At 40.5% G+C, this 26,436-nt stretch overlaps 1 protein-coding gene and 1 long non-coding RNA gene across 2 annotated transcripts in view; one reads left to right on the forward strand and one right to left on the reverse strand.

Annotated features, from left to right (window-relative positions):
- LOC115791631 (uncharacterized) overlaps window positions 1–13,957 on the forward strand; it is a 43,703-nt gene extending 29,746 nt beyond the window's left edge. Inside the window, exon 3 of the long non-coding RNA XR_004020970.1 lies at window positions 11,691–13,957. This is a non-coding gene — a long non-coding RNA (uncharacterized LOC115791631). The remainder of the gene's footprint in view (window positions 1–11,690) is intronic.
- The window catches only part of grk6 (G protein-coupled receptor kinase 6), a 70,138-nt gene continuing 53,838 nt past the window's right edge, over window positions 10,137–26,436 (reverse strand). Inside the window, exons 8-16 of the mRNA XM_030745776.1 lie at window positions 24,328–24,468; window positions 22,146–22,336; window positions 22,028–22,065; window positions 19,837–19,926; window positions 19,083–19,291; window positions 16,652–16,789; window positions 14,644–14,781; window positions 12,432–12,566; window positions 10,137–11,735 (exon numbers count right to left, since the gene is read on the reverse strand). Of these exons, the coding sequence (XP_030601636.1) occupies window positions 11,685–11,735; window positions 12,432–12,566; window positions 14,644–14,781; window positions 16,652–16,789; window positions 19,083–19,291; window positions 19,837–19,926; window positions 22,028–22,065; window positions 22,146–22,336; window positions 24,328–24,468 (1,131 nt within the window). The 3' untranslated portion in view covers window positions 10,137–11,684. The remainder of the gene's footprint in view (window positions 11,736–12,431; window positions 12,567–14,643; window positions 14,782–16,651; window positions 16,790–19,082; window positions 19,292–19,836; window positions 19,927–22,027; window positions 22,066–22,145; window positions 22,337–24,327; window positions 24,469–26,436) is intronic.

A 26,436-nucleotide genomic window follows, 5' to 3' on the forward strand; every position in this document is an offset into this window, starting at 1 on the left:
AATGACACCTTATGTTTTCTGATAATGGAGCCAAGGGGAAGTAAATAAATGCTAAAAAGAAGGGGCCCAAGGATGGAACCTTGGGGAACACCACATGACAGAGCAGCAGATGATGAACAAAATAATCAACCAATTATTGTTCCTCATGAGTTACCCATCAACCTAAACACCCAATCAGAGGCACTGCAGGGTGGGCCATAACACTGCACAATTCTTGTAAAGTTTTTCCAAAGTAAAAGTCCTCTAGAGCATCACACGTTGATTCGTGATCATTTTTTACGGTCTTGTTTTGAAAAAAAAAAAAGACCTCAGTGACCTCACCTTTCTCTTCTTGCTCTGAGCGGAGGTGGACGCCTTTTCTTTTCTTTTCTCTCCCAAACCTCCCTTATCTACCCTACTTTTCTGCTTTGCTGTGCTTGAGAGCCTCTCTCTACACATCTTCCGAACTAGAAATTAGAATTATGGATCTAATCAGCTGGTCTCTCAATGTTATTGATCAAATTTTCTCCACAAGGAGAAATGGGAAATGGTTGTCTTGAGGCTCGCAGTCCAGCGGCGGCTGCATCCACAGGCGGAATGGATTAGATCTTGGAGAAGTGTCTGTTTGTAGGCGGGGAGGAAGGAACCGAGAAAATTCGGATGATTGGATTTTTTTTGCCATTAAGAGTTTCCGGTAAGACTGTAAGGCTGTCAGCAAATTAATCAGAGAAGAGACAGCCCGTACCAAAACAATTGTAGTATCTGAAATTTGGCTCCCTGGCTAACCTTGAATAGCTGGGAATCTCATTTTTCTCCTGGATGTTATGTAAACAGATGCTCTACACCCCTGCACTATCCCGTCTTCTGACATATATATATTAGGGGTCGGACTTTAACGCGTTCATTTCGATTAATTAATTGTGAGGAAATTAACGAATTAAGCCCACGAAGACCGCAAAGGCCGGAAGTGAGCAGCTAGCCTTCATATCAGCGTCACCTGCCCTCACCTCTGCGTAGCTCATGTCACCTAGCAACCGTGAGTGTGAAGCACAGCTGTGTAAAAGCAGCTGATTAAACAGAGAACGAACTTTTTCTCCTTTTTGTGGTTTAATTTGAAGTCTTTAATTCAAAATAAGCTGTTAAAACAAGCATAACACATTTCAGCATCAAGGAATACAGCTGAGAGAATGATTAATTTCCAGCTATATTAAGTGAGACATTAATGTTGAAAAAAATAACCAGTTATGATGCTGAACTTTAATTTCAGGAGTTTGCTTATCACAGGAGCACTTCCACCCTTCATTGGTCTGTGTAGTAGACTGGTGGGAAAATAAAATTTTGAAGTTTAAGCTTATGTATATTGATTCATTCATCAACCAAACTTAAATTAATATTTATCATGTTAAATATTTAAATTTGATTAAAATGCAATTAATTAATTACAAAGCTTACAATTAGATTAATTTTTTTAATCGAGTCCCACCCCTAATATATATATATATATATATATATATATATATATATATATATATATATATATATATATATATATATATATATATATATATAATTTGGTCTCATGGTCAGTTTTCGTTAGTTTTAGTTTTTCTTACTTTGTCAGGTGCAAGAGTGACTATTGTGTAATAAAAACTCAACAAAAGATACTGTATAAAAAATTGCATTCAAAAACCAACTGTTCACAAAATAGCAGCATTACATGCTTAATGTGTGTAATATTAATGACTCACATGAACATTAACAGGGAGAAAAATAAAGAAATACATGAACTCCAAAACTCAAACTCTACAATAAAATTCTGTGTCAGTGCAGTACGCATGGTGTATAACATCCATGTGTACTGGATGTTTGACAAAAACAAAGTGAACTCTTTGAAGGAGTCAAAGCTCAAATCCAGCTGCATCCTGTTGTTCTCCACCACATGAAGCTGCTTCTGTTTTGGAGCTGCTCAGAGAGCTAGCTTGGTTAGATGCTCGCTGATTAGACTTGCAGGATCTTTGTGGTCTCTGTACACAACCTACGGAAGTGTCCGACCTTGTGTTGCATTTATGCTTCTGTAGTTGGATTATGTGTGTTAATTACCTTGTGGTCCATGCTGGTGTTTTTTTTTTTTTTGGTCCTCGCTCTTTGTGCTCAGTTTTTTGGCTGCAAACATTTGTCCCTGTTTTTTCACTTTCTTCATTCTCTCACGTCCATTCTCATAGTTTCAGCAGTCTCCCTCCAGGAATTTGCTGACATTTCTGAGTCTTTAATTGATGCTTTGATTATTATTACTGATTGTTATTCTCTGACTGCGGCCAAAAGTAGCCAGAAACGCGCCACGACTGAACAGGTTAATCACGTTGTGGGCTGTGTGGACCCAACGAGAAACCCCTTTATGTGATTGTCACTTTCTCGGCACACCGCTGCCAATACTTTGCGGACCAGCACGGTGAGCGCGCACACGCACGCACACAGTTGCCCGATGGCACTCCCAGCTTTAACTGCTAGAGTGGAAAAAATGATTTCATAACAATCCACAAGAGTTTTAAATAAAACAACGAAAACGAGGGTCATTTTTATCTATAATTTCAGTCAGTTTTGTAAACTCACAATACAGTTTTAGTTATCATTTTTTCCTTTTAATTATAGTTTTTATTTCAGTTAACAAAAATGTTTTTTCAATTTTAGTTTTCATTATTTTGTTCGTTTTCATATAATAACCCTGTTTGTTACAAAGTTTACCGGCTGGCAGGATCCAGCTTGTTGGTATCACGTGGTATAACTCGCATGCATTTGGTCAGTGGGTTTCCTTGGACACTTCACCACTACCGTAAGAACTGTAACAGCTGCGCCAGTAAACCAGAAAGGGCTCAACAAGATTTTAAATGGTCATTTCTGTTTTGGTATTAGGTTCGGGTCCGCATGACACATCATTTTGGTCCGAATCTGGACCGAGGTCCACCTATTAGTGACCTCTGCCCTAGACCAAGGCTGCTGATGAACATTTCACCTCTTATCAGAAACTGTTAGCCGAGGGGGGAGCTCCACAATAACCCAAGCCCACTCGCCTCTGCTGGCTCCCTTCCATTCCCCCCTGTCCCCACCCTAGCGCTGTCCCATGCAGTATATGTGCTCACACTATGCTATGCAGAGGTTTTTCCAACCTCATATTGTGCCCTGTTACAGGGCAAAGTATGAGATGCTTTTTTTCTCCTCACATACATCATTGTGTTTGCTATTGTTTCCATCTTTTTTAAATGGCAGCGCCTCTGATGGCTGCAAGGCCACAGACACTTATCTCCCCTGTTTGTTTGACTTGTTTGTAGTTTCTTGGATGGGTGTTCTGGAACGTAATTTCGTTATGTTTGACATATGATGACAGTAAAATTCTTCTTCTGATAGCCAGTTATGGTTGTGTCTCCAAGCAGAACATCCGGTGTACCTGAGATGCAGCAACACCCTCAGATAAACACTGGTTCATCTCAAGAATAAAGCACCCAAATACAAGCTGACAAACACAGTGTTTGCTGTGCAGTGCAGTGACCTCAGTGCTCAGACCTTTACGTAGGAGAAACCAAACAGCCACTCCTCAGGCGCCAGGTTATAAGACTCAGCTGCACATCTGCACCTAAAGGAGAATGGACACTCTTGAGGATACAGATGTTCACATTTTGGACTGACGGTTTCAGAGACAAGGAAAGGAGGCCATCTACAGTAATCCCTCACTTATCGCAGGTGTTACGTTCCAGGACCACCCGCGATAAGTGAAAGTCCGCGAAGTAGGGACGCTATATTTATTTTAATACTTATATATTATTTTAGTAGTTAAGCACTATTTTAAGTTTTTATAAACCCTCCCCACACACTTATACAGCAAATATATACATTACTGCACAACATGTACTACGTATGTTAAGAATGAGTACCGCAAAAACCCACGAAACAGCTAAAATACCGCAATAAATATTTTACACTAATATTGATTGAAAACCTGCGAAACAGCGAGTCTGCGAACCGCGAAGTAGTGAGGGATTACTGTACATCCAACTGGAATGAGTATTGTTGAACAGAGGTGGTGGCCTTTCAAGCAGATCTCCTCCAAGGCAATTCAGCCTTTATTCAAACCTTGACCAAACATGTCCTGACACGTCTGAATGTGCCAGGACCACCTACAAGGTGACAAAACCACTGGGACTCCCCATCAGCTCTGTCTTCTGGATGGGGGGGGCGGGGGAGTGAAATGTCTTCAATAACATAAAAACAGGAAATTTAGATTACCATGACCTGAGTGACTGAAAACCTACACGGACGAACTGACTGAGGTTTTCAGGGATTTCTCTTTGATTTTTAATAAGTTTAATATGATTGGTAAGTAAAAAATCGAATAAAATTGACTGACAGCAGCACCAGTTAACATGAGGAAAACATAAAGGACACCAGAGAGACATAGTTGACTGTACTTTGACTTTTCAGTCTTTACTAGGAGAGAATCTTTAATTTAGGGATTCTTTTCCTCATTGTCCTCATGCATCACAAAGACACCAATGACAGAAAGAAACAGCAGCAGGCTTTGAACGGACACATACAGTATGAGTAATAAGAGGCAACTACAGGGTGGAGGATGACCTTTGAATGCCAAAAGGCACCTTGGATGGGATATCTGATCTTCTGTAGATAACTGGTTTGGTTCAAATGAACTGGTTAAGAACAGCAGACAAAGAAATCTGAACACTGAAACAGAGCTGAGAAACAACACAGACTTAGAGGCTAGAACATCTGACCAATAGTGCAGTCATACTTTGGGCAACTTTCTTTCACCAAATGGCAGTAAACTTTTGGACGGCTGGCCCAGCTTGGGCCGGCAGACCATCTTCACCATTGTTAAAAGGATAATTCTGCATTATTTCAGCCATTATTTCCCATTCAGAGAAATGAGGACCATCCAGACAGCAAATATTAGATTTGGCAATGCAGCAATGGGACCTCCAAAAAGCAGCTGGAAAACCTTCCATCATAGAACAGAGCAGGTATAAAATAAGGAGCATGAGTGGAGGTGGGCTGCAAAGTGGCTTGCAGATGCAATATGCAATATATGAGACAATCATACGCACAAGGGGATGAAAACAAAGAGCTTCTGAGAGATTTGTTGAAGCTCTAACTTCTCTGACCACGTTCCAGTCCAGGACTGCTGGAGTCAACATGAGATTATTTCCATTTGTAATTATTTATGTTTATCTTCTTTGACATTGATCAGGTCAGATACAGAATGAAAGGAGGAGCTGTAGTGGGGGTAGGTTGCAAAGTGGCTTGTGCAATTATTACAGTTTACTGTAAACTGAAGCCATCTGTGGTACTTACCACAATGATGTGTACGGGAGTGTCAGCTGAACCATCACCTGATGTTGACTGGCTTTGAGATCAGCTGATTTGTTGGAATTGCAGGTGAACTTGACTTTAATGGACCTCCTAAACTGATGCTTAGGCTTAGTATCTGCTTCCTGGAAATCTTAGCAGCTGACTCACTCCCACTGATTTACCTGAGAAGTAAGTACTTCTAATGTAACTTAAACACTCTGGACTTCCTGTTTCACAGGGGGGTTTGCAAGAGTCCAGAATCAAAGGGGCTCTGTGGATCTGTAGAGCAGAAATGTAAATCTGTTGGATAGACCTTTTTCTTCTGACTGAAGACACTAGACACAGCTCTATTTTTAGAGGTTTAAATGCCTTTCTGTGACTATACAGGACATCACAGTACCACAAGTCACTTTATGGTACCTTCCACTTTGATTTGGCTTGAAGAATTTGGAGAATTTCACCTTCAGCCGGTGTCTGTTTTGTCCCTCTGTGTCATCGTCTCTTGTGTGTCTATACTTAGTTGTATTCCTCATGTTTTATAAAGTCTGCGTGTGCCATGGTTGGTCAATTCCTGTTTTATTTTGACAGTCCCTTGTCCTGTGTGCTTTGTGTTCAGTTTTGCTTTCCTTGTGTTATTAGTCTTATTTGGTTCACCTGTCCTTTCCCCGCTGTCTCCACTCTTCCCAATTACCTTGCATGTATTTAAACCCTCAGTTCTTCTCTGTTCCATGATGCATTGTTATCTGTGTTTTCTTAAGCTGTGTGTTTTCCCTTTTGGCTCTCTGAGGGTTTTGCATTATAAACTAATTAGTTTCCTTGGATTTGAGCTTTTGTATTTTGTGTTTTAGGACACTGTTAAAAAAGAATCAGCATTAAAGCTGTTTGGAGTTCAGCTCTGTGTCCTGTGTTTGGGTCTAACTCTGCCTGCCAGTTCTGACACAGGCTGCTAGTAACAAAGTGCCTAAAGATACAATTTAAAATTAGTTCTTTGCTAAGTTGTCTGTTACGTGTAGACACAACACTGGTTCATTCATTGAGTTAGGTGCCCTTTTAATCCTTGTATGACCCATAAGTCACCAAGCAATGCCTCACAAGCTAACTTCCTGAGCTTCAGTTAGCAGTTAACTGCTCGTTAGTTTATTATACTATTATTTTGTGATCTGATTAGCTTGTAAGGCAAGAAAATCTGTACTTTTTAACATTTGGTGGGTTTGTGAGAGTATATTTTTTACCCAATGAATAAAATGACAAATGTTTAAAAGTAAACCCCAGTAAATTAATTAATGAATAGTGGCTGAACCAAATAATAGACAAGTAAATAATACATTAGACAGAGAGCGACAGATATAGTGCCAGACCAGCTTCATGGCCTTTGGGCGATATGTTTATCTTATTTATGACCTTCTCGGTCTCGGAGAAGAATGTGTTTATCTTATCCTCAAAGGTTTTGCCAAAACGTGCGTCTGTGTCTAAGGGGAATAAATATGTGAATATGTGAGAGGGGAAGGTGTGTGTTTCTTTTATGGAGCTTTTATTGCTGATTGGAGAAGCTTGTGCCACGATGCCGGAACCAACCACTGGACAAACCAATCTGAGAAGGCCAAGTCTAAACCACGGCTCTCTCCAACTGTTCTGGAATTGATGGCGCTTGTAGTATAAAATAGTTTTGTTTAGCTTAGAGCGGTGCTCTTCTGGGGAAGGGAGCACAGGCAGCTGGCTGGGAAGGCCTGTGTCTCCCTGAACAACATTTGCTCACATGTACATGTGATATCTTCTGATTCTTTAATAGATTAAATGTTAATTTTTTAATTAAAGTGTTTCAGGTGTCTTCCTTCACAAACACGCCCTCACAGTTAATTTAACTTTACTGTCAAAAAACGGTTGACTTTATCCTCCAAAGAAATATTTTTAAACATTAGAGATATAAGTGGCACTCGTAAACTGCTGAAAGGTCAGGGGGTCACGGGGGGTCCAGTCCCAGCTCTGAGTGGTTGCTTTCTGGTCTGCTGGGATATTTATGGAGCCGTACTTAAACGGTTCAGGGCTCCAAACACAGACAAGCACAGATTGAGAAACACCACGAGAACAAAGTGTGAAAATGTTTTCTTTTATAAAACTTGGTGAAGTAAATTTTTAAAAATGACCATATTTTATGGTACAGCTTTAATTCTGGAGTCTGTAAGCCAAACAGTTAAAGGAGAATTACACACATTTTCCCAATTTTTAATTTATTTTAATTTTCCGTGATGGAAAATTAAAATAAGAGCAGAAAAAAACGGATGGCAGATGTTTATGAAACTTTGGCATCTGGTTGGATCTGTTGTCCCAAATGTCATTCTGCAGAAACAACATGGCAGCCATTTAGTACATTCAGAGGTATTTCATTTTAATAGCTTACAATTAGAAAGCCATTGACTGTAGCTGTCCAGCTTCAGTCTCAGGTTTAGACCCCAGAGCTTCAGTTATTCTTGTCTTTTCAGTTTCAGTGTGACCGAGACAATCTGGACCAAGCAGAAAGAACCTACGTGGGCTGAACATCCTCCAAATACCCAGAACAACTAAAGGCAGAGCAGAACCCTTGATAGAGGCAGCAGCAACTGTGGGCAGGCTAGAGAAGTTCAAGTATTGATGACTATTACAGATTCCCAGTTAGATATACATCTGCCGATCTCCTGGGGCTGCAGCTGTCCAAACTAATGCTGGGCTCATTCAGTTTTCTGATCTTAATTGGCGTAGAGCAACACAGACACTTTAAGTAAGAAAACCTGTATTTTGGATTTTTTTTGGTAGCTTAATAGTGAAGGCATATGTTGTAACCGATACATGCATAATTGGATTCCTGCACCTTGTTTTGTTCAAAAGTGTCAACTTCTAAACGAAGGCAAAAAAAAAAAGCTTTAAACACATTTTTAAATATTCCATCCTTTCAGATTTCTCTCCCTCTATCATGACCCTAAAAGATTAATCAGACTCATTAAGTCAAGGCGCACATCTCTGTCTTTATTTTTAAAATAAAGTATATGGGATTGAATGGAAGTGTTATGCATTCATTTGACAATAAAATTTTTTTTTTTTCTGAATTAATGAGATCTGAAAATCCCACAAGTCTCTCCTAAAAGAAACATCAAGTCACTGCGTAGCAGCCTGAATGCTGTTGTCTTACATCCTGAAGCCACATCAGTTAGTGTTCCTGGAAAAACGTGAAATATCTAGCAGCAAAAGTATCGTTTTGTATTACTTAAGACAGCAATGTTTCAAGCCTAAACTAAAATAAAAATGACCATAAAGTCTTCTGGGATTTTATATCACCAGACCTGAGGAGTAGCTGCACCGGGAGCTTTAAATTCAGCCTGAAGAATGATCTGTTGAACCATACGATCAATCAGCTGACTTCAGTGCACATCAGTGTGTCATCGACATACATGATGATTTTAGTTTTTTTCACTGAGTCCAGCACGTTCACGTGTTCTTGAAAGTCTTGCAATATGCAACAAAATTACTGGAACTGTTATAATTTTGTATTTTTATTTAATTTCATTAATTTATATTTTTATTCACTTGGTCTGCAGTTGTGACCAAAAGTTGCCAGTGGCACAAATTTTGTGTTTCATACACTTTGCTGTTTCAGTTTTTATTTAGAGTGGCCTGCAACATTTTTCCAAATTCTTCATTTGGAAAAATGCTGACTCGTCTCATATTTCGTGAGGAATCAAACAAAATTCTGTAATCGACACAAATTTTGGTGACCATTAAGTTACGTACGACCAACATATGTTGAATGTAGGGCTGCATAAAATGATTATTTTAGTAATCGAGTATTCTATCGATTATTCCATCGATTAATCGAGTAATCGGATAAGAAATACTTTTTTTTATTAACAGTTTGCATATTTTAACTTCCATACTGCAGTTTTTCGCCGTGTGAACAAACAGCGGTGGATGGAGCAGCTACAAAGTTCTCTTTTCTTCACCTTAACACTTGCTGATCAGGTGCTTGATGAAGGACCTCCAGCTGTTTCCCGGTAAAGATTTTAATGGTGGTTACTAAAAGAAAAAGCTGCTGTTTTGGACGCTGGAAAAACGTTTCCTTTTGCACTACTTGAGCTCACCGTCTCTTTGCGCTTGTGCAGTTAAAACCGCTGCCTGCTATGAGTGTTTTGAAAAACTAGTGGCTGTGGGAGCCATGGTGCATGTGTGAGTAATGTTGTAATGCTTTGTATTCACAAGCATTCTCAAAAATACGTTTCGACTGCAGGTCTATATTTAGTCACTAATAAGGGATTAAAAAAAAAAATTTTGACGGAGCCTCCCAGTCCTGGGGGGTGGGCCTTCCGGTACCGAGCCATCGCTAGTGCTAATGGCCCGCGCTCTAGCAAACCAGTTGTGCTAGCTACAGCTGAAGTAAAGACAAAAATAACAGCTGAAATTGTCAGCGAGCACAACACACACAGACACACAGAGAGCAGCGGAGGCGTGGAAATGCATGTCAGCGATAGTTGCCACCCGTCCGGTAAAGTACGGAACCCCGCATGTTACGGAGCCGTATTCCGCGGAGTCCTGTAACATACGGGGTTCTGTATTTTACGAGACAGGTGGCAACTCTAGCGATGATCCACTCTGTGTTAAAGGAAATCCATCGCAGTGACGGGGAGCTTTTTAGAATCTGTGTGTGTGTGCGCGTGATTCACACTCCAGTCCAGTAGGTGGCGGTAATGCAGTTCTATGTTGGTTTGCCAGCCACCAATAAACCCACAAAAAGACGACGGAGCACTAATGCTAGTGAGGAGCGCCGCTTACACCGAGACAGCTGAGCGCTGCAGAGTTTAAACGAAGCATCGACACAGTAAATTTGTGTCGATAATTTTTTAGAATCGATTTAATCGAGTTAATCGATGAATCGTTGCAGCCCTAGTTGAATGTGACTTAATGTTGAACGTGACACATGAAACAAACAGAGAGAGAGAGAGTGACATTGCATACGCAAGGGGATGATGAATACAAAAATAAAAAGAATTGGGATTTATAATAATTAAAAAAACAAAAGACATACTTGATTTTTAAGGACAGCCTATAACATCCTCAAAGATCTACTGCTTCCAATCTGTGCATTTTCCAGCATGATGGAGCACCAGGCCACAAGGCAAAATGATAACGTGGCATGGAGATCCTCAGATTACTATTTTGGATCCACAGCCAGGAAACTCCCCAGATCTTTATGCTAGCTGTCACTCTTTAAAAGCCCTGTGTGCTTTGATGTGGTAGGAATGGATCACCAGAAGCTGATGTTCAGCATGCCACAGAGAACTGCTGAATTTAACAAGAAGGGTCAGCACTGTAAACACTGTTTAAAACACAAAATTTGCACCAATGCCAAAACAGTGGGCCTGATGTATGGGTGAGTAAACTAAAACTGAGGGTGACCGCTATTATCACCAGGGCTTACAGGTGGTAGCTGGGAGAACACCTAAGACCTAGAGTAATGGTTTTCTTTGCTGCTGCTCTGAGGTTTACTGCTCTGAATTTTAGCCAATAAGCAGATGTTACGCGAGCTGTCACGGTCGCTTTCTAACCCTAGCCAGTGTAAACCACAGTGAGCAAAAAAAAAGTTCAAAATGATGTGTTGGTAAATGAAGCTCAGGTGATTATTTCTATCTCTGAGTTTCTGTTAATATTGGACGGCTTATCTTCAGTCACATCCCAAAACTGGTATTTCACGGACAAGAGTAAGTGAAGCTGCGCTGACACACATGGGGAATCGATTGTCTCATGAAATCCATCAGAAAAAATAGTAAAAAAAAAAAACCAAACAAACAAGAGATTACAAAAAAATATCTCCAAATGCAGGCTTTATGGTTCCAACATCAAATGTTTAAACCCCAAATGTCCCAGCTCACAAACAAGAGAATAAAAAAGCAGTGAGGTTGGTCTCAGCAGGATGGAGGGCAGAAGAAGTGGTCACAGTTCACAGGCTGAAAGTTTCCCTGGACAAAGACATAGAGGAATGTTTAGTCCTCACTTCACAGTGCCCTCGAGCAAGGCACTTCTACAGCAGGCGCTTGTTTCAGCTGCTTCATGGGCAGAAGCAGCTCTCAGTTCAGTGTGTGAGTCGATGCAAATGAAAGCAAAGTTTTCCCTGGATGAATAATAACAAACTAAAAAGAAAAGGCAAAACAAAAGAGTTCATTTTCCATCTCCCGGTTTGAAACAGCAGATATTTCACACTTTTAAATAACATTAAACATTATGGCTATGATGAAAATTTACATTCTGACATTTAGATAGTACTACTGTAAAAATACAAATGTGCAAAAGTTGTAAACAAATCAGATCGTATGTGTGTTGCTTGTGTGTCACAGCCTGGTGGGCTCCTCGTCGCTGTCACTACAGTTGCCGCAGCAGTCCTGCAGGGGGAGGAAGAGAGCAGAGACGTTACAGGCCAGGATGGTAGCCGATCCTAGCCACTCCCCAAATGCCACACCTTCTGTGCTGTTGGTTGGATGACTGTCACTGCGCATTAATCAACCTAAGCTCAGCTTGCTAAAATAAGTACATATGACCATGTAACAGCTGTATTTGGGTCATCATGTCAGCTTACAGATTGTTTTTAATGCTTGTTGTTTAATATCTCTCTGATATGTCTGAATTCTCCAACAATAGCTGAAGCTGTTTATTTCTCTCTAAGCAACCTATCTGCTCATATTAGGCAGGCGCCAACGTTATCAGTGTTTAAAACCACCAGGTGAACCTTTCAGTAACAAACTTTTGGTCAGAATTATAATTTTATTTAATTCCTGCTGGTATTATCAATTTTAAATTGAAAGTTTATTAATTTTACAGGACTACTTTTCTCAGTTTATTCAATTTTATTTCTACTCCTTGTTTAACTTATGATTGTTTTTCCATTATTACTCAGCTAAGTTTGTTTCTTTATTGTATTTGACGGATCATATTATCTTTTTAATTCCCTTTGCAGATGACTTAGCGTTACATTATATAGTTTTGTGACTGTTTCCTCTGTGGCAGCTCACACTCTTGTATTGATGGATGCTGGTAAATAAAAGAGTGGTGATGTTTTTGAGGTGAGGGAGTTCGCTCACATGTCTGCCAAACAGTCGCTGCAGGAGTCCCTGTTTGGGTGTAGGGGACGGCTGCCCTCTCCAGTCCAGGTCAGGAGGAACCGCCCCGTCCTGGTAGAAGACATTCAGCTCTGTGAAACACTCTGTCTCGATCATCTGCGGGACAAAGGGAAAGAAACATCAGAATCTGTGCAACAGATTCAGCAATTCAGCATCAACATTGTCAGAACATCTGGCTGCATGGCTTTGTTCTGGGCCCTGTTCCAGGAAGGTTTAGCTAACAGCTCTGAGTTTGTGAACCCTGAGATGAGGGGAAACTCCAGAAAACTTCAACAAACTGAGTTTCTCTTTGACTCCTCCTCCCCTGCACCTGAACCACCTGTCTGAGTCTCAGCTGGGGAATGAATGAATTTGAAGTTTACGTTATTACATCCATTGAAATTCCAGTTAGATGATAGTCATTCATAGTCATTCAGTCGTCAGTATTAAAGGACAGAGACAGCAATTACATCACAGACTTATTATCTGCGCAGTCTCCATCTTTCTAACTCTGAGACTGTTGGCATTAATGCAGCTGTCAGCTTCCCTGCACTGCAAACATTTACTGTATGTTACTGTTTAAATAAAAACTAAAGCTTTTGATCTAACACACTGATCAGTGATCAATCATTTGTATCACAAATCAGTCACATTGATGGAAACATCTGTCACAGTAGGATCTTGGCAACAATGTGAATATTTGTGTGAAGATGAGGCTGTAACAAAATTATTAAGCCTTGAAAATGGAACTAAATGGATTTAAAATGAGTTTTAAAAGCAGCTGCAGTCTGATTGTAATCTGATTACATTTCATGTTGAAATTTGTTCATAGATTGAGATTCAATCATTAAATCCTGTCAACATTTTAAAAGTCCAGCATCTGAAATTCAAAGTCTGAATCTCAACATATTTTCCACTGAAATCACCTAAACTGGTCTCAACAGATCAACCCCAAACCAGTATCACAGTCTCAGGAAACTGTGTCTGTGTCCAGGTCAGGGTCCACTTGCATGGCAGGATGGATCCAAAATAGATCAGGATCAGGGATATGAACTTTGATTTTGTCTATTATGATGACAGAGTGGCCCAAGTTGATTGAAATTACTCTTTTCCCCTCCTGCTTTTTTAATATAAACATTACGGTCAGCGCCGACGTGGTCATATCCCTCGGTTCTGGGTCCACTGGATTAAAATGGAGGCTCCACTGCCATGGTGAATCCTAGTGTTGGAGCTCCACTGATGATGGCTTTCACACACTTGTTAACTGAAGGTGATCATACTCAGAGTTGATTGGACTAACTCTGATCAGCTGTTCTGGAACAGGAAACTCAGAGTTTTAAACTCTGCTTCCTGGAATAGGGCCCTGGACAGCAGCAGCTAGTGAAGCAGGCATCAATGCCAACAGATGTGACACTAAGTCAGAAACAGCATGAAAAAGGGATGTGGGTTGAAGATTGGTTGCAAAGCAGGCTGCAGAGTTTGGGCTTGACTTTGTGGCCTGCCTGAATAACGCTGTGCTTGTTTCTGTATCATTTCTTTACCTTTATCAAAAGAACAAATAAAACCAGGAAACATGAATGAACCACTGACTTTTTCTCGTCTGCTGCAAATATACACATTATTTATAGACGTCCTGGTGCTTTTAGGTTGTTGCATGTAAAACTGTTTTTTTCCCTTTACTTTTATAATTTTCATTTTTATATCAGTTATAATTTAATTAGTTTGAAAGTCAGTGTTGCATTTACATATCCAGTTTTTATCCCCATTCATCATTTAAAACTCTGAACTCTGTTGGAAAGTTTAGGCGACTTTTCTTGACAGTCACCATATTTTTACGGGTGAACAGTAGGCGTAAAGACCAAGCGAAGGCTGTGTTTTTCCAATTAAGTATTTTTATCTTCCTCCTACTGAGATTTAACACCAGCAGCACCATATTTAACATTTTCTCACTGGTGTTAGTCATAAAAGTGTTAAAACCTCAAAAATCACGAAGCTGCTGTTCTTCTCTGGCTTTGACTCAGATGATAACATTATCAGGCAAACAAATTCATTTTCCTGGATTTTCAAACAGCCGTTACTGGGCTCAACCGTAGTTAGATAATGAACAGGACTGGAATGGCAAGCATGTAAAGAGAAAACAAAAGTTTTACAGCACACAAGTGTGTTTGTATGTTTCTGACTGAGAGTCTCTGACCTCGTTTTGCCAGGGAATGGGAACGCTGCCCGTGGACACTTTACTGTAGAAAGACTCGTCCTTCGGCTCCAGCTCCACCCCTTTTACCGTGGAGAACTGCTCGATGTCCAGCACGTCTTTACAGTAGATGGCCTGAGGCTGAAAAACACAAACACACACAGGACAACATGCTGACAATACTTTAAAGGCAACTGAGGCAGTCTCCAGTCTCAGCAGAGAGGCGTCCAAACATCTCCATTTCTCTGATGTCATGTTTGATTTTTTTTTTTCTTTGCTTCCTGTCTCGTTTTTTAACTATTCCTTGTGTGTCTTTGTTGGCGGCCTTTGAAACCGTTTCCACTTGCATGTTGTTTTCCACTCACCCCTGAGTCTTCTCCCTCCCTTTGTCAGACCTTCTGTTTACCCACAGCACCAGCCTGTTCAGGTTTCAGTCTTCTCTGAGTTTCTCCTTCCAGGTGGATTTTATTGGGAACATCTTGCTTCACCCTCTGCAGCACCTTTCAGTTTGCCTATTCGGCACCCTTTTTGAAGGTACATCTGAAGTCTTTGAGTTAGCATTTGGGGGGGGGGGGGGGGGGGGGCTCAAACCAAACCAAACTCTGCAGCTCTTTAATTAGATTTAAACTCCCTCTGTCCCTGCCCAGCATGAAAACTGCTGTATGGACCCTTCCAGGTTAATATGAATCAAGCCAGAGCCTCAGAGACGTTCTCATCAGTCACATTCATTCATTTAATTCACTGAGTTGTAGAGTGCTCTCATTTTACAGGTGTTCTCACTCAGAGTTATTATTACACTTGGCTCTCATACACCAGGGTTACCGCACGAAAAATCAGTGAGGGCCTCCCACCTGACCCCCTGGATTTAATAAAGCCATGAAAAATCTGACCATCATAAAATGAAGGCTTTGCACCCTCAGAGCACATAGAGGTGGGTACGAATTGGTGCCTTTTAAGTCACCTCATCGCTTCATAAAATTGCCCCAGTTTAAAGTCTGACATAGATCAAAGATCCAGAGTATCAGCGCTTGTTTCTGTTCTTCTACATCACAGACATTAAACGGCTGCTTACTGAAGCTCTGATACAGTCTGAGTGTCAGTATGATGTGATGTAGTTTACACCGTGACACGTGGAGTGGGTGTAAAATTCATTTGGCTGCAGTTTCGAATGGTGCTTAAATGTGTTTTTCATCCCTCAAACAAGATGGGGCAGTCTTGAGTTTGTTTCTTTTTGTGCGTTTCCTCAGTGCTTCTCTCTCGTTCTGTCTTTGGCCTCCTGTGTTCATCTCTTTAATGTTTCTACTGTGATTTCAATTTGTGTTTTTTTGTCCTTATTTCACTCTGAAGAACATTTTTCTATTGAGTCTAACTTAGTATTCTAGTTTTTTTTGCCCCGCCCCAATCATCTTCACCTGTTTCTGATTGTTGTCACCTGCTGTTGTCCTTCATGTGTCTCATTGTGAAATCACTCCCATGTCTATATATAGTCTTGTTTTTTGCATTTGTCAAGACTTCTGTTTACGTTTCCTGATTTGCGCCCTTCCTGACACCTTGTGTTTATTTTGGGATTGCAGTTATTTTTTTCCAACCTTTTGAACTTTGTGACTTTGTCATTTTTGTATTTTTGAATCAGCCAAAATAAAGGCATGCATCCTCTCTACATTACACATGTTGACAGATACAGTTTTCATAATTTTTCTTCACTATGGGAAACAAAATGGAGCAGCTATGTTTTTTTTAAAAAAAAAGGTCAAATAAAAAAATGCATCTGTGTCCAGAGTCTTATGGACCAGACTGTAATAGATGAAGAGCCTCCTCTCAGCTTGGATCCTGCTGCTGATCAGGGAAGTCAAAGATTTCACCTCAGCGTTACCAACAAATCTGCTTTCAAACTCGTAGGGTGCACCTGAACAACCTTTATAGCAGACCCCCATAGTTTTTTCTAAATAATAATAAAACATGAAAATTGTAGCCCAGCAATTCCTTATGAGTGTGCTTACTGTGGACTTACGTCAGGGATGAAGGGCGCCTGCAGCATGCCGGCCTCCAGCCGTTTAAAGTTGATAGAGCGGAAGATGGAATGAGCTTTGACCTCAGAGGCTCCACCCCCCAGGCAGCCCAGCCTCTCTGTGGGATCTTTGGCCAGCAGCTGAGGGGTTAAAACAGGAGAGCTTTAAAGAAAGCTTTAAAGAAAAACAGGAGAGCAGTCAGACTTCTGCTGCAGAAAAAAAGTTGAACTAGGTTTAATTTTCCATAATGTTTTCACTGTGTTTTTGCTGGAAGCTGTTTGTTGGTATTCAAAGCATGCTGCAGTCAGTTTTTTTCCACGAGGAGTCTGTGTGAAAAGCAGCCAAAGGCAAAGAGTTTTGGGTTCGTATTTATTAAAATGATGCAAACACTGTGCCAGTGAGCGAGCAAGCTGATGCTAACTACCAAAAATACATGCAGCATTTCAGCTTCCTTTGTTTGGGCTCCACAGTAAGACATGAATTAATCAAATTGGACCTTCAGCAGGACGTTCTGTTTTTCTGTCACTGCTGTGGTGAAACTTCTGCTCCTGATGATTCTAAATCAACAAATTTAATTTGACCTGAAACCAAAACGGTTCCCTGCAAACATCCCAATTGAAACTGGTCGTGAGTATCACAGCAAAAAACAGCAGCCAAATTTAAATCTAGTATTTTTTCCTGCAACCCAACAATATCCCTGAAGGAAACTCAACATGATTGTAATGAGAAGAACGACCCATTTTCTGCCGGTGTTTCTTTAACTCAAGCATAAATATCAAACAGCTAGAAGTACTGCAGACTCATCTCTTTAACTAGTCGAGCTCATGCATGTAATCACCCCCCAGGAGGCCAACAATGAGTCAAGCCAGATAGCAGGTGAACAATAGATCCCACTATAATAAGTCTCTGAGTCTGTGAAGCCAACCTGATTTTCATAAAAAAGCTTCTTCAGGTAGAAGGAAGCAACTCAAGGAAATCGGACCACTGACCCAAAAACTGAACCACAGATGGACAGATGTTGATGCTGTTTCTACAGACAGCCGAGATTCAGCCAAACAACGCAAGATACATCCATCAGTTTACTACAAAGAAGAAAACAGACGCATGTGTCTTTGTTTGCTAATGCAACAGTATATGACAGCCACACAGTGTCTTCTCCACAAACATCGACTAGTATTGTATTTTTAATACAAACAACATTTTTTAAGTATTTACGTTTCTCTGTGTGTAAATTCTGTCATTTGTTGCATGGTGAAGTTTCTTGTCCAGACTTGCCCAACCAACAGATGTGAAGCTAGTGTTCTCCTATTGCTGTTCCCAAGCCTGGACAAACGGGTTGGGGGGGATAAGGGAGCAGCATAATAGAACCTAGGCAAGAGGTCAAGGGTTTGAATTACCCCTGTGGAGTGCAGTGTTTTCTTAATCTTCTCTCAAGTTTCCATTTTGTTGTTCTTCTCTTTACTAACAACAACAAAAAAAAATCCACCAAAAAAGACCAGCAGACTTTTATTTTGGAACTTTTTTGTTGACCAAGAGTAAACGTGGAGAAAAGACCGATCTTTGCTTGGAGATTACTGAGTTAAGGCGGTGCTGCTTTATGGGGTGGAGACAGAGAGCTGCAAATGCCACCATGAGCAGAGTCCAGACTGTGATGAACCAGTACCTGAGCTGCAGCAGACAGAGCAACAGCCTGGGGAAGAAGGCTCAGGCACACCTGACAACCAAAACACCTTCCTCACTGCAGACGTCAAAGGGAGAGGGATGGGCTGGTGGGCAGTTATTGATGGCTTGTACTCCAGGAAGGGTAAAGGATCTAACTAACTATGGATGGATTCATATAGTGTTTACAGAACTTTGTCCAACTTAGACTCAGAAGTTAAGTACTTCTATCTGGATCTGGATGCAGGTAAATATCACAAACTAATCTGAATCCATACATCCTCCTGGATCCAGGGACTCATTCATGCCTGGTATGAAGGCAGAGTTGTGGGGGTGCTGGAGTCTATCCCAGCTGTCAAAGGACGAGGTGCGGGTACACCCTGGATCAGTTGCTGGCCTCCTTTTTGTTAAAGTTTCTAAATTCTCAAACTTTCTGATTATCTCAAAGTTTACATAAAAACATGATTTTCTGCATCAATGTCAGAAAAGCTCACAAATGAAAGCTTTAAACTTAAATGGGAAGATCTCATGGCCCCATTTCAGCTGCTTTGATAAGTGAATTTGTCAAAAACCAGCGTAAGAAAACATCAATCCCTTTGGAGGAAGATGAAACATGAATTCTATGGTGGATGGATTTGAGATCTCAGAGAAATGTGTCGGGTTGTCTTTTTTAAAACACTGAGCTTCACCATTAAGTCAAACAGGAGCAGATGGGAGCTAAAGACGTTGAAGAGAAAGAAGCTGATTTGGCTGCTTGGCCGCACATCCACCCACCATTTTACAGAGGGACTTGGCGTCCTCTGAGAACTTGCTGGAATATTCCTCCTCCACATCCCTCACCAGCCGCTCCACTTCTTCCCTCTTGATCTTCTTCTTCCTCTGCTGGAAAGGCGACTGACCCTCGATCATCTCATACAGCAAGCAGCCCAGCGCCCACCAGTCGGGGCTGAAGGTGTACCGCTCGTTTTTCACCACCTCTGGAGCTGGAGGGGAGCAAGGAGGCAGTGGAAGATAAATTAAATATCTGGATCACAAGGTGTTTACACCAAGAAAAAAGTTAGCAATGAATGAATATTCATGCATTTCAGTTCAGTACAAGTATCACTTAGTAAAGTCCTGAAATATATATATAATCATAAAAATCTACTTTGACTACTTTCACTAAATATTTTAAGTAGAAAAATAACACCCACATTAGTAATACTCATGTCAAATGGTATCTTACAGTTTACAGGAAATGCCTCAAAATCACACGAATAAAGGAAAGCGTGACAGGTAGAAAAAAACTCAACTAATTAATTAGATAAATACCTACTCATCATCGAGTAAAGTGAGAGATTCTATAACCTTTAAGCAGCCACTGTAGACTAAAGTTAATATGTATTAATGTTAAATTAAGGTTGCTGAGTAAAAAAATGTAATATTCCTTAGAAACGTGTTGGATCTGAAGTAGAAGTGCATCATATTTATACTTATGTGCAGTACTTGAGTAAATGTACTTCCTCAGTAAAGGTCAAAGGTCACTTACCCATGTATCCTACTGTTCCCACCCGTCCCTTCATGGTTTCTCCCTCTGGCACGTGAACAGCTAAACCCAGGTCTGATATCCTGATGTGGCCTAAAGAGACAAAAATATCTGCACACATCAGCGTCTAAATAATGAGATATTCCATCCATGCATCATCTGGGTCACCGAGGCAGCAGACACCTCCTCCAGCTCTTCTGGTGGGACACGGTGGTGTTACACAGACCCATGATTTTAATGCATAAAGAACTGATTTCTGTTCTCAAACAGAAACCAGAGTACTGTGCAAAAGTCCTGAGCCACTCATTATTTTTTTATATTTTGCTACGAAAAAGGGGAAACAGGTGCAGCAATTTTTTGAAACATGCAAACATGCATAGAAATACAGTATATAAGGCAAACACAGAGTTTATACAATTCTAAAGAGTATGAACGTTAATATTTGGTGTGCTTTTATTCTCCAACACATCCTGAACTCTCTGAGGCAGCTTTCTGTAATTTCTTTAAGTCGTCTTCAGGAATAGCTCTTCTCGAAGGACATTCAAAGCTCTTCTTTGGATGTTTCTGCCCTTTGTTTTGTTCTTTCTTAAGATGATTCCACACAATGTTGAGGCAAATGTGGATTCATCACTCCATCAGACCTGCTGACACTGATGTTCAGTCCAGTTCTTGTGTAATGTGGCATACCTCCTTAAGAATGGCTTCTTGGCAGCCACCGTTCCACTGATCCCATTTCTGATGAGGCTGCAGTGAACAGTAGATAAACTGAAGGGCCAGATGCATCTCTCAGATCCTGTGTCAGGTCTTTGCTAGATTGTTTCCTGTTTCTTAAAGACATGACTTTCACATACTCTTCATCTACTACAGTTTTTTTTAGGCCTCACAAGTCTTCTTTTGTCCTCCACGCGTCCAGTTTCCTCAAATATTTTAAGGACAAGCTGCATACCATCCTGAGAAATGCTGAGTTTTCAGCTAACAGCTCTTTGGGAATCATCTTCTTGGTGCAAAAATATCATTTTATGCCTGTTATGTTTGGCAATTTTCACAGATTCAACTAAAGAAATGGGAACAAATGATGTCACATGGTACTTGCATATGACAGGCTGCTGGTCACAAAGTGCCTAAAGATAAAATTTAAAATTGGTTCTTTGCTAAGTTGTCTGTTATGGGTAGACAGAACATTGGTGCATCCCTCTTTTATGGTTGAATAAATCAGTGTTAAGTGGGTTACCAAATAAAAAAACATTCCTCTGAAAACAGTCAGGTCCAAGAACTGAAAATGAGTAAAAGAGCAGCCAATATCCAACGAAAAACTTTGAAAGATCGTCAGCGGGAGAACTACTTCCCAAGTCCACTCTAAAACATTACAAGAAATTCTGGCTTGGAAGCAAAATGCAAAGAAATGAGGGGTGACTCAGGATTTTTGCACATTATAGTATGAATAACATGATAACTTTTTTCTTAAACTGGATCATTTGTCTCTGGGAGCTGAAAAGCAGAAGTTTCTTGCTGTCATGTAATCAGACTCCACTGAAGTCCTCAGATTTATGGAGAAAAAAACCATCAAACAGTTTTTAGTTTTAAATAAAGTTATTTAAAACTGTGAGCTTGAAGATCTCCAAACAACCAAACCTCTGACTGGTTTAGATTTTTGTAATATCTATCGCTCGTCTTTCTATAAGGACCAGCTCAGAAAGGAGCTTTTGGTTGCTTTATAAATTAGTTTTAATGCGTCAGCAGAGATACAGAAGTTCAGGGGCATCTGCCTGAGGAGAGTTTCCTCCACTGCTGGAGTCAGAGCGCCCTCTGCTGTTTAACAGTAAAACTGTCAAAGTAAGTCTAGGAGGCAAAATGCAGTCTTCAGTTCAGCATATTAACCATTAAAGACAGTGTTTATGGGTAATGTATCATGTGTCCAAAAATGCTTTCTAATTATTTGCATTTCAGTGATGTAAATATAACCTGGTGGTTCTCAAATATTTATACAAAGCCCCTTTTTTCAACCCTCCTCCCAGTACCTCCCTCTGCTTGAAGCCTGCTATGGATTAATTTTTTTTTCCAAATACTGACTGTAATTAATACAGAAGTTCAGGGTGCAACATTACTGAAAGATATGCAGATATAAAAGCCTGAGAAAGTTTGTTTGCAGCATTGTGGAAACATGAAATCTATTCTCCTCAGAAATCTGACTCACCGTGGTCGTCCAGCAGGATGTTTTCTGGCTTTAGGTCCCTGCATGGCAGATAAAGAGAAGGAGAATGAGAAGAAATGCAGGAGCCAATCAGACGAGTGGAAGGTGTCTGTGTGCTTACCTGTAGACAATCCTCTCCCGGTGCAGGTCCTCCAGGCCACAGCAGATCTCTGCAGTGTAGAAGATGGCTCTCGTCTCATCGAAACCTGCCTCTCCCATGTGGTAGATGTGAAACTTCAAGTCACCGCCATTCATGAGAGTCAGCACGAGGCACAAAGCGTCCTTCGTCTCATAGGCGTACGCTAAACTCACCTGGACGTAGAAAAGACTTGTTTAAACATTGTTTGTTTAAACATATGGAGCTGGAAATGATTTGTGGACTTCGTCAGAGCAGCTTTGCATGATTCACAGTTCAAAATAATCTTTATTTATCTTAAACTGGGCCTCAGTGCACCCCCTCAGTTCATCCTCTGTCTGAAACAAGCTTTAAGCTCCTCCCGCTTTAAGCTAGCTTTCTTTTGATTGGCTGACCCTCACAAATAAAAAGCCTGAACACATGGCGTAGTCTATATTTTTTTAAGGTTTCAGTGCTCTAATGTCCAGCTGTAACATCAGAGATTTACTCAGATTTCTCTCTTGCTCTTGTTGCAGCTTTAGTTTTGGCTTTTGTCATTATATTTTTTATGTTCTTTATGATCTCTCACTGATATCACATCTGATCAAACCTCTGAAGCAGGCGGCACTCCTTCTGTCCATTCTGCTGTGGGAAAAGATTTAAACTAAGAGTAAAGCACCTCCTTTTTATGTGAGCGAAGCCTGAAGCAGAAAGCCCAGTGAGAACCAGCACTGTGATGCCCGTTATCTCCGACTGGGGTTTCAAGTTTTGTTGATCCAGCTAACACAAAGAAAGCCTGGCTGCGCTGAAGCTGATTTGCAGTGCAGGGTTTCCTGGCTCACTTCCTGGTGTTTTGCAGATGATGATGCATAAAGGAAATGAATGTGTGGTACCCTACCTGGCAAAAACTTGAGCATTTTCCTGTTCTGACAGAAATGTTTAAAGAAATAATGTTATTACAATTACAAGTGATTACAAAGCTGAGGACTTCTGTTTGCACCTTTTTTACTTTTGGTCAGTTTCTGTCAGATGGATCAAAGTGCCACTTCAATCGTTAACACTTACAAAACCTCAAGCCCGTTGCAATTTAAACTCTCATTGTGGGTCTTCTGTCTGCCTAATTGTCACCGATAACATACTTTTTTTTTTGTTGCATTTTTGTCCACAGCGGCTTTTATCGACAGCGGAGAGAGACAGGAAATGGGGGAAAGATACGGGGGAAGACACGCGGGCAAATTGGCGACGGGGCCAGGACACGAACCCGCGCCGCCCGCACTGCAACGCGGCATGTGTATGTGGTCGCCGGCTTCACCACTTAGCCACCCAGGTGCCCCTGATAACATACTTTGAATCATACCTGCTGTTATAAAAGCTGCTTTGCTTTTGAACTTTCAGACTTTGTGACTAAATGAGGGAGCTGATCGCAGATCTGTGAGAGCTGCTCTAAAGCCTCGAGGTTGTTGTGCAGTATCTTGTAATTTATACAAATGAGATCATCATATATGAAGAGCACTTATACAAACACTGCCAACATGCTTACTGAGACTCCTCTGAGGCTCTTTCTCATCATAAACACATATTTACATATGAATATGTGGAATCTGTAGGCAAGCAACAAGATCTTTGACACAGACGGCTTTCTGGTTTCCATTTCTAGTCGACCTGTAGGTCTACTGAACAATCACATCTGAGAGTTGGTGCTGTGTGTGTGTGCTGGCCTCAGAGGCAGCAGGCGAGGCGATGGATAACCAGACTGCTGATGGCAATCTGAGTTTGTCCCCACCATTGGCTGCTTTCTTATTTTTAAACTGTAATCCTTCCTCTGACATTTAGGGAGTTCATGATGTTCTTTCCTGCACATCCTCACAACTGAAATAAACACACACCGTTGTGCCAAAGTTTCCAAACTGATTAAGAAGCATTAATTAAAGCTGTCTGTGTGTTTTTACATTAAACCCCAGGGGACCGCGCAGGCCTGGGAGCCCACACGAGCCGACTGACGGCCGTCCAAATCAAATATCAGCCGAATGAAGGTCATCTGGTTGAGAATCAAACCACAGCAGAGATGCCACAAATCTCAGCACTGCCTTTTAATTACTCCCGCTGCAAACGTTGCATCGCATCCAACTGAGGAGGACCTAAAACTAGTTTCCTCAAGCTGAATCAGCAGTTGAGAGGAGATTCTTACTACAAATCTGCTGTTGACTTTCTCCAGGATCTGCTTCTCGTTGAGGGCCATAGACTCTCCTTTCCTTTTTTTTATCCTCTTCTTCTCCAGCTTTTTGCAGGCATACATCTTCCCTGTGGCCCGTACCTGACATGCACACACCTGCAGAGGAAGGAGAGGAACAAAAAGGAAACTTCAAAATTCCCCAAAATATAATAAATAGAAACCAACAACAACAACCAAAAACAACAAACTGAAAAACAAACATTTTTCAAACAATAAAAACTGAACTCAAACAACCACACTGGAAACTAACTGAAACTAACTGACCTGAAAATTAAAAAAAATGAAACTATAATAACTCTGATAAGCAGGAGAGCGTTCACATCAGATTATTTTATATTTATTGTTTTAAAAACTGGGATGTTAAAAGAATGCACTAATAAAAAGCAAAAATGGAGGAATTTCATGTTGTGACTTCACATTTATTATAAGCTAGCACAATTAAAGGAAAAAATCCCACTTTTCTGCTCATGTCCAGCTGTGATCAGTCGTAGTTATAGCTGTAGTTTCTCATGTGAAGGTGGCAGCAGTGATACGGTAAAGAAAATAACCGTTGATATTGAAAATGATGCAAAACTTTTTTTCTACGCAAAACCTTTTTAGCTCGAGGCTCCAAAACAGAAGTGGTTATCAGAGATAAAAATGTTTCTACAAGAACTAGTAATATTTCACAGGAGTACCAAGACGGGAAATTATGTCTGAACTTAAAAAAGAGATTATTAACCGCAGAAAACTGACAGTCACTTATTAGTAACTTTGATGCAAATTTGGGTGGCAAAGGAGTGATAACTGTGGTTCATCAGCATAGAAATGGAAACTTAAAGTGTGTTTTCAATACTACAAATGGTAACATAACGGGCAGCGGCCCGAACACAGCCCCCTGTGGAGCAGCACATTTTAGCTGTACATTCAGCATACATACATACAGCAGAAATAAACACGCTTACAGCCTGCAACAAAAAACAGTTTTGGTCTGTATGGACAGTTTCACCCTTCATAGCAACTGTGCAGGTGGTGAATTTTTATACAACTCATCCTTTCAGATGCTGTTAAGGCTGAAGGTGAAGGCGGCTGTAGCTGCTTGCTGTATTAATTGGAGTCACTGAACTGGACCTCTCGACCTGTTTGAAGCATTTTTTGTGCAGTTACGTGAGAAAAAATAGGGCTTAATGTGCAGTTAATCATGCTAAAACATCGTCAGTGAAGACTTTGCTTCAATTTTGGTGAGTGAAATTGTATTATTTTATTAGTTTATTAAAATGAATTAACAGTTATCTGTGTCTGTGTTTTCTACCTGTACAGTGTATGAAAACATTTAGCAGGCCTTCAAAAACTATGAAATAATCCCTTAATATGGCCATAGCTACAGCCAAATGCACACTTAAAGAGCAAACCTCAATCCTCATTCACTCTCTTCTCTTTATTGGCATTTATTATCAAATGATGATGCATCAATAACTGCTGGCTGTTCTTTTTCAGTTTTAGTTACAGCAGTCATTCCATATAACTTTTGTATATTTAATGAGGCCATGCAAAATCAACTTTTTTTTAATCACTTTTTCCCCTTTTTGAGCCCTCATAACGTTATAAGTATAGGACTGAAAAACACAATCTGTTAAAAACCACAACCAAATCAATTTCACACACACTGAAGATAAAAATGTATCCAACAGTCTGAGGATCATCATCATGGGATATATCATTCAGTAGTAAAACTGAACTGATTTAATGTGTGATGTAGAGGAACTGAAAGAAGCATTTGTACCCTGGATTTCTTTATTTTGTTTTATTTTGGGAATTTAGCCTTTAGTTTTGGCAGGAAAACATGGGGAGAAGCAGGGAGGACGACACACAGGAAATGGCGTGAACTTGAGCAGTTTGTTGCTTCAGTGTCTATTCAGCTCGCTTGTATAAGCTTTAGAGGGGCGCATGCAGCTGCTGTTCAGTGCTGTGTCCTCTGCTGGTTCTGGTAACATCTATGCTCAGATCATCCTCTAAGCCTAAAGGTAAAATTTTGCATGGCTTCATTAATATACTGAAGTTACTGTACAAAAAGAATCAGCTGAT

The sequence above is a fragment of the Archocentrus centrarchus genome, chromosome 14 (assembly GCF_007364275.1).
Source record: "Archocentrus centrarchus isolate MPI-CPG fArcCen1 chromosome 14, fArcCen1, whole genome shotgun sequence".
In the NCBI taxonomy this organism is placed as follows: domain Eukaryota; kingdom Metazoa; phylum Chordata; class Actinopteri; order Cichliformes; family Cichlidae; genus Archocentrus; species Archocentrus centrarchus.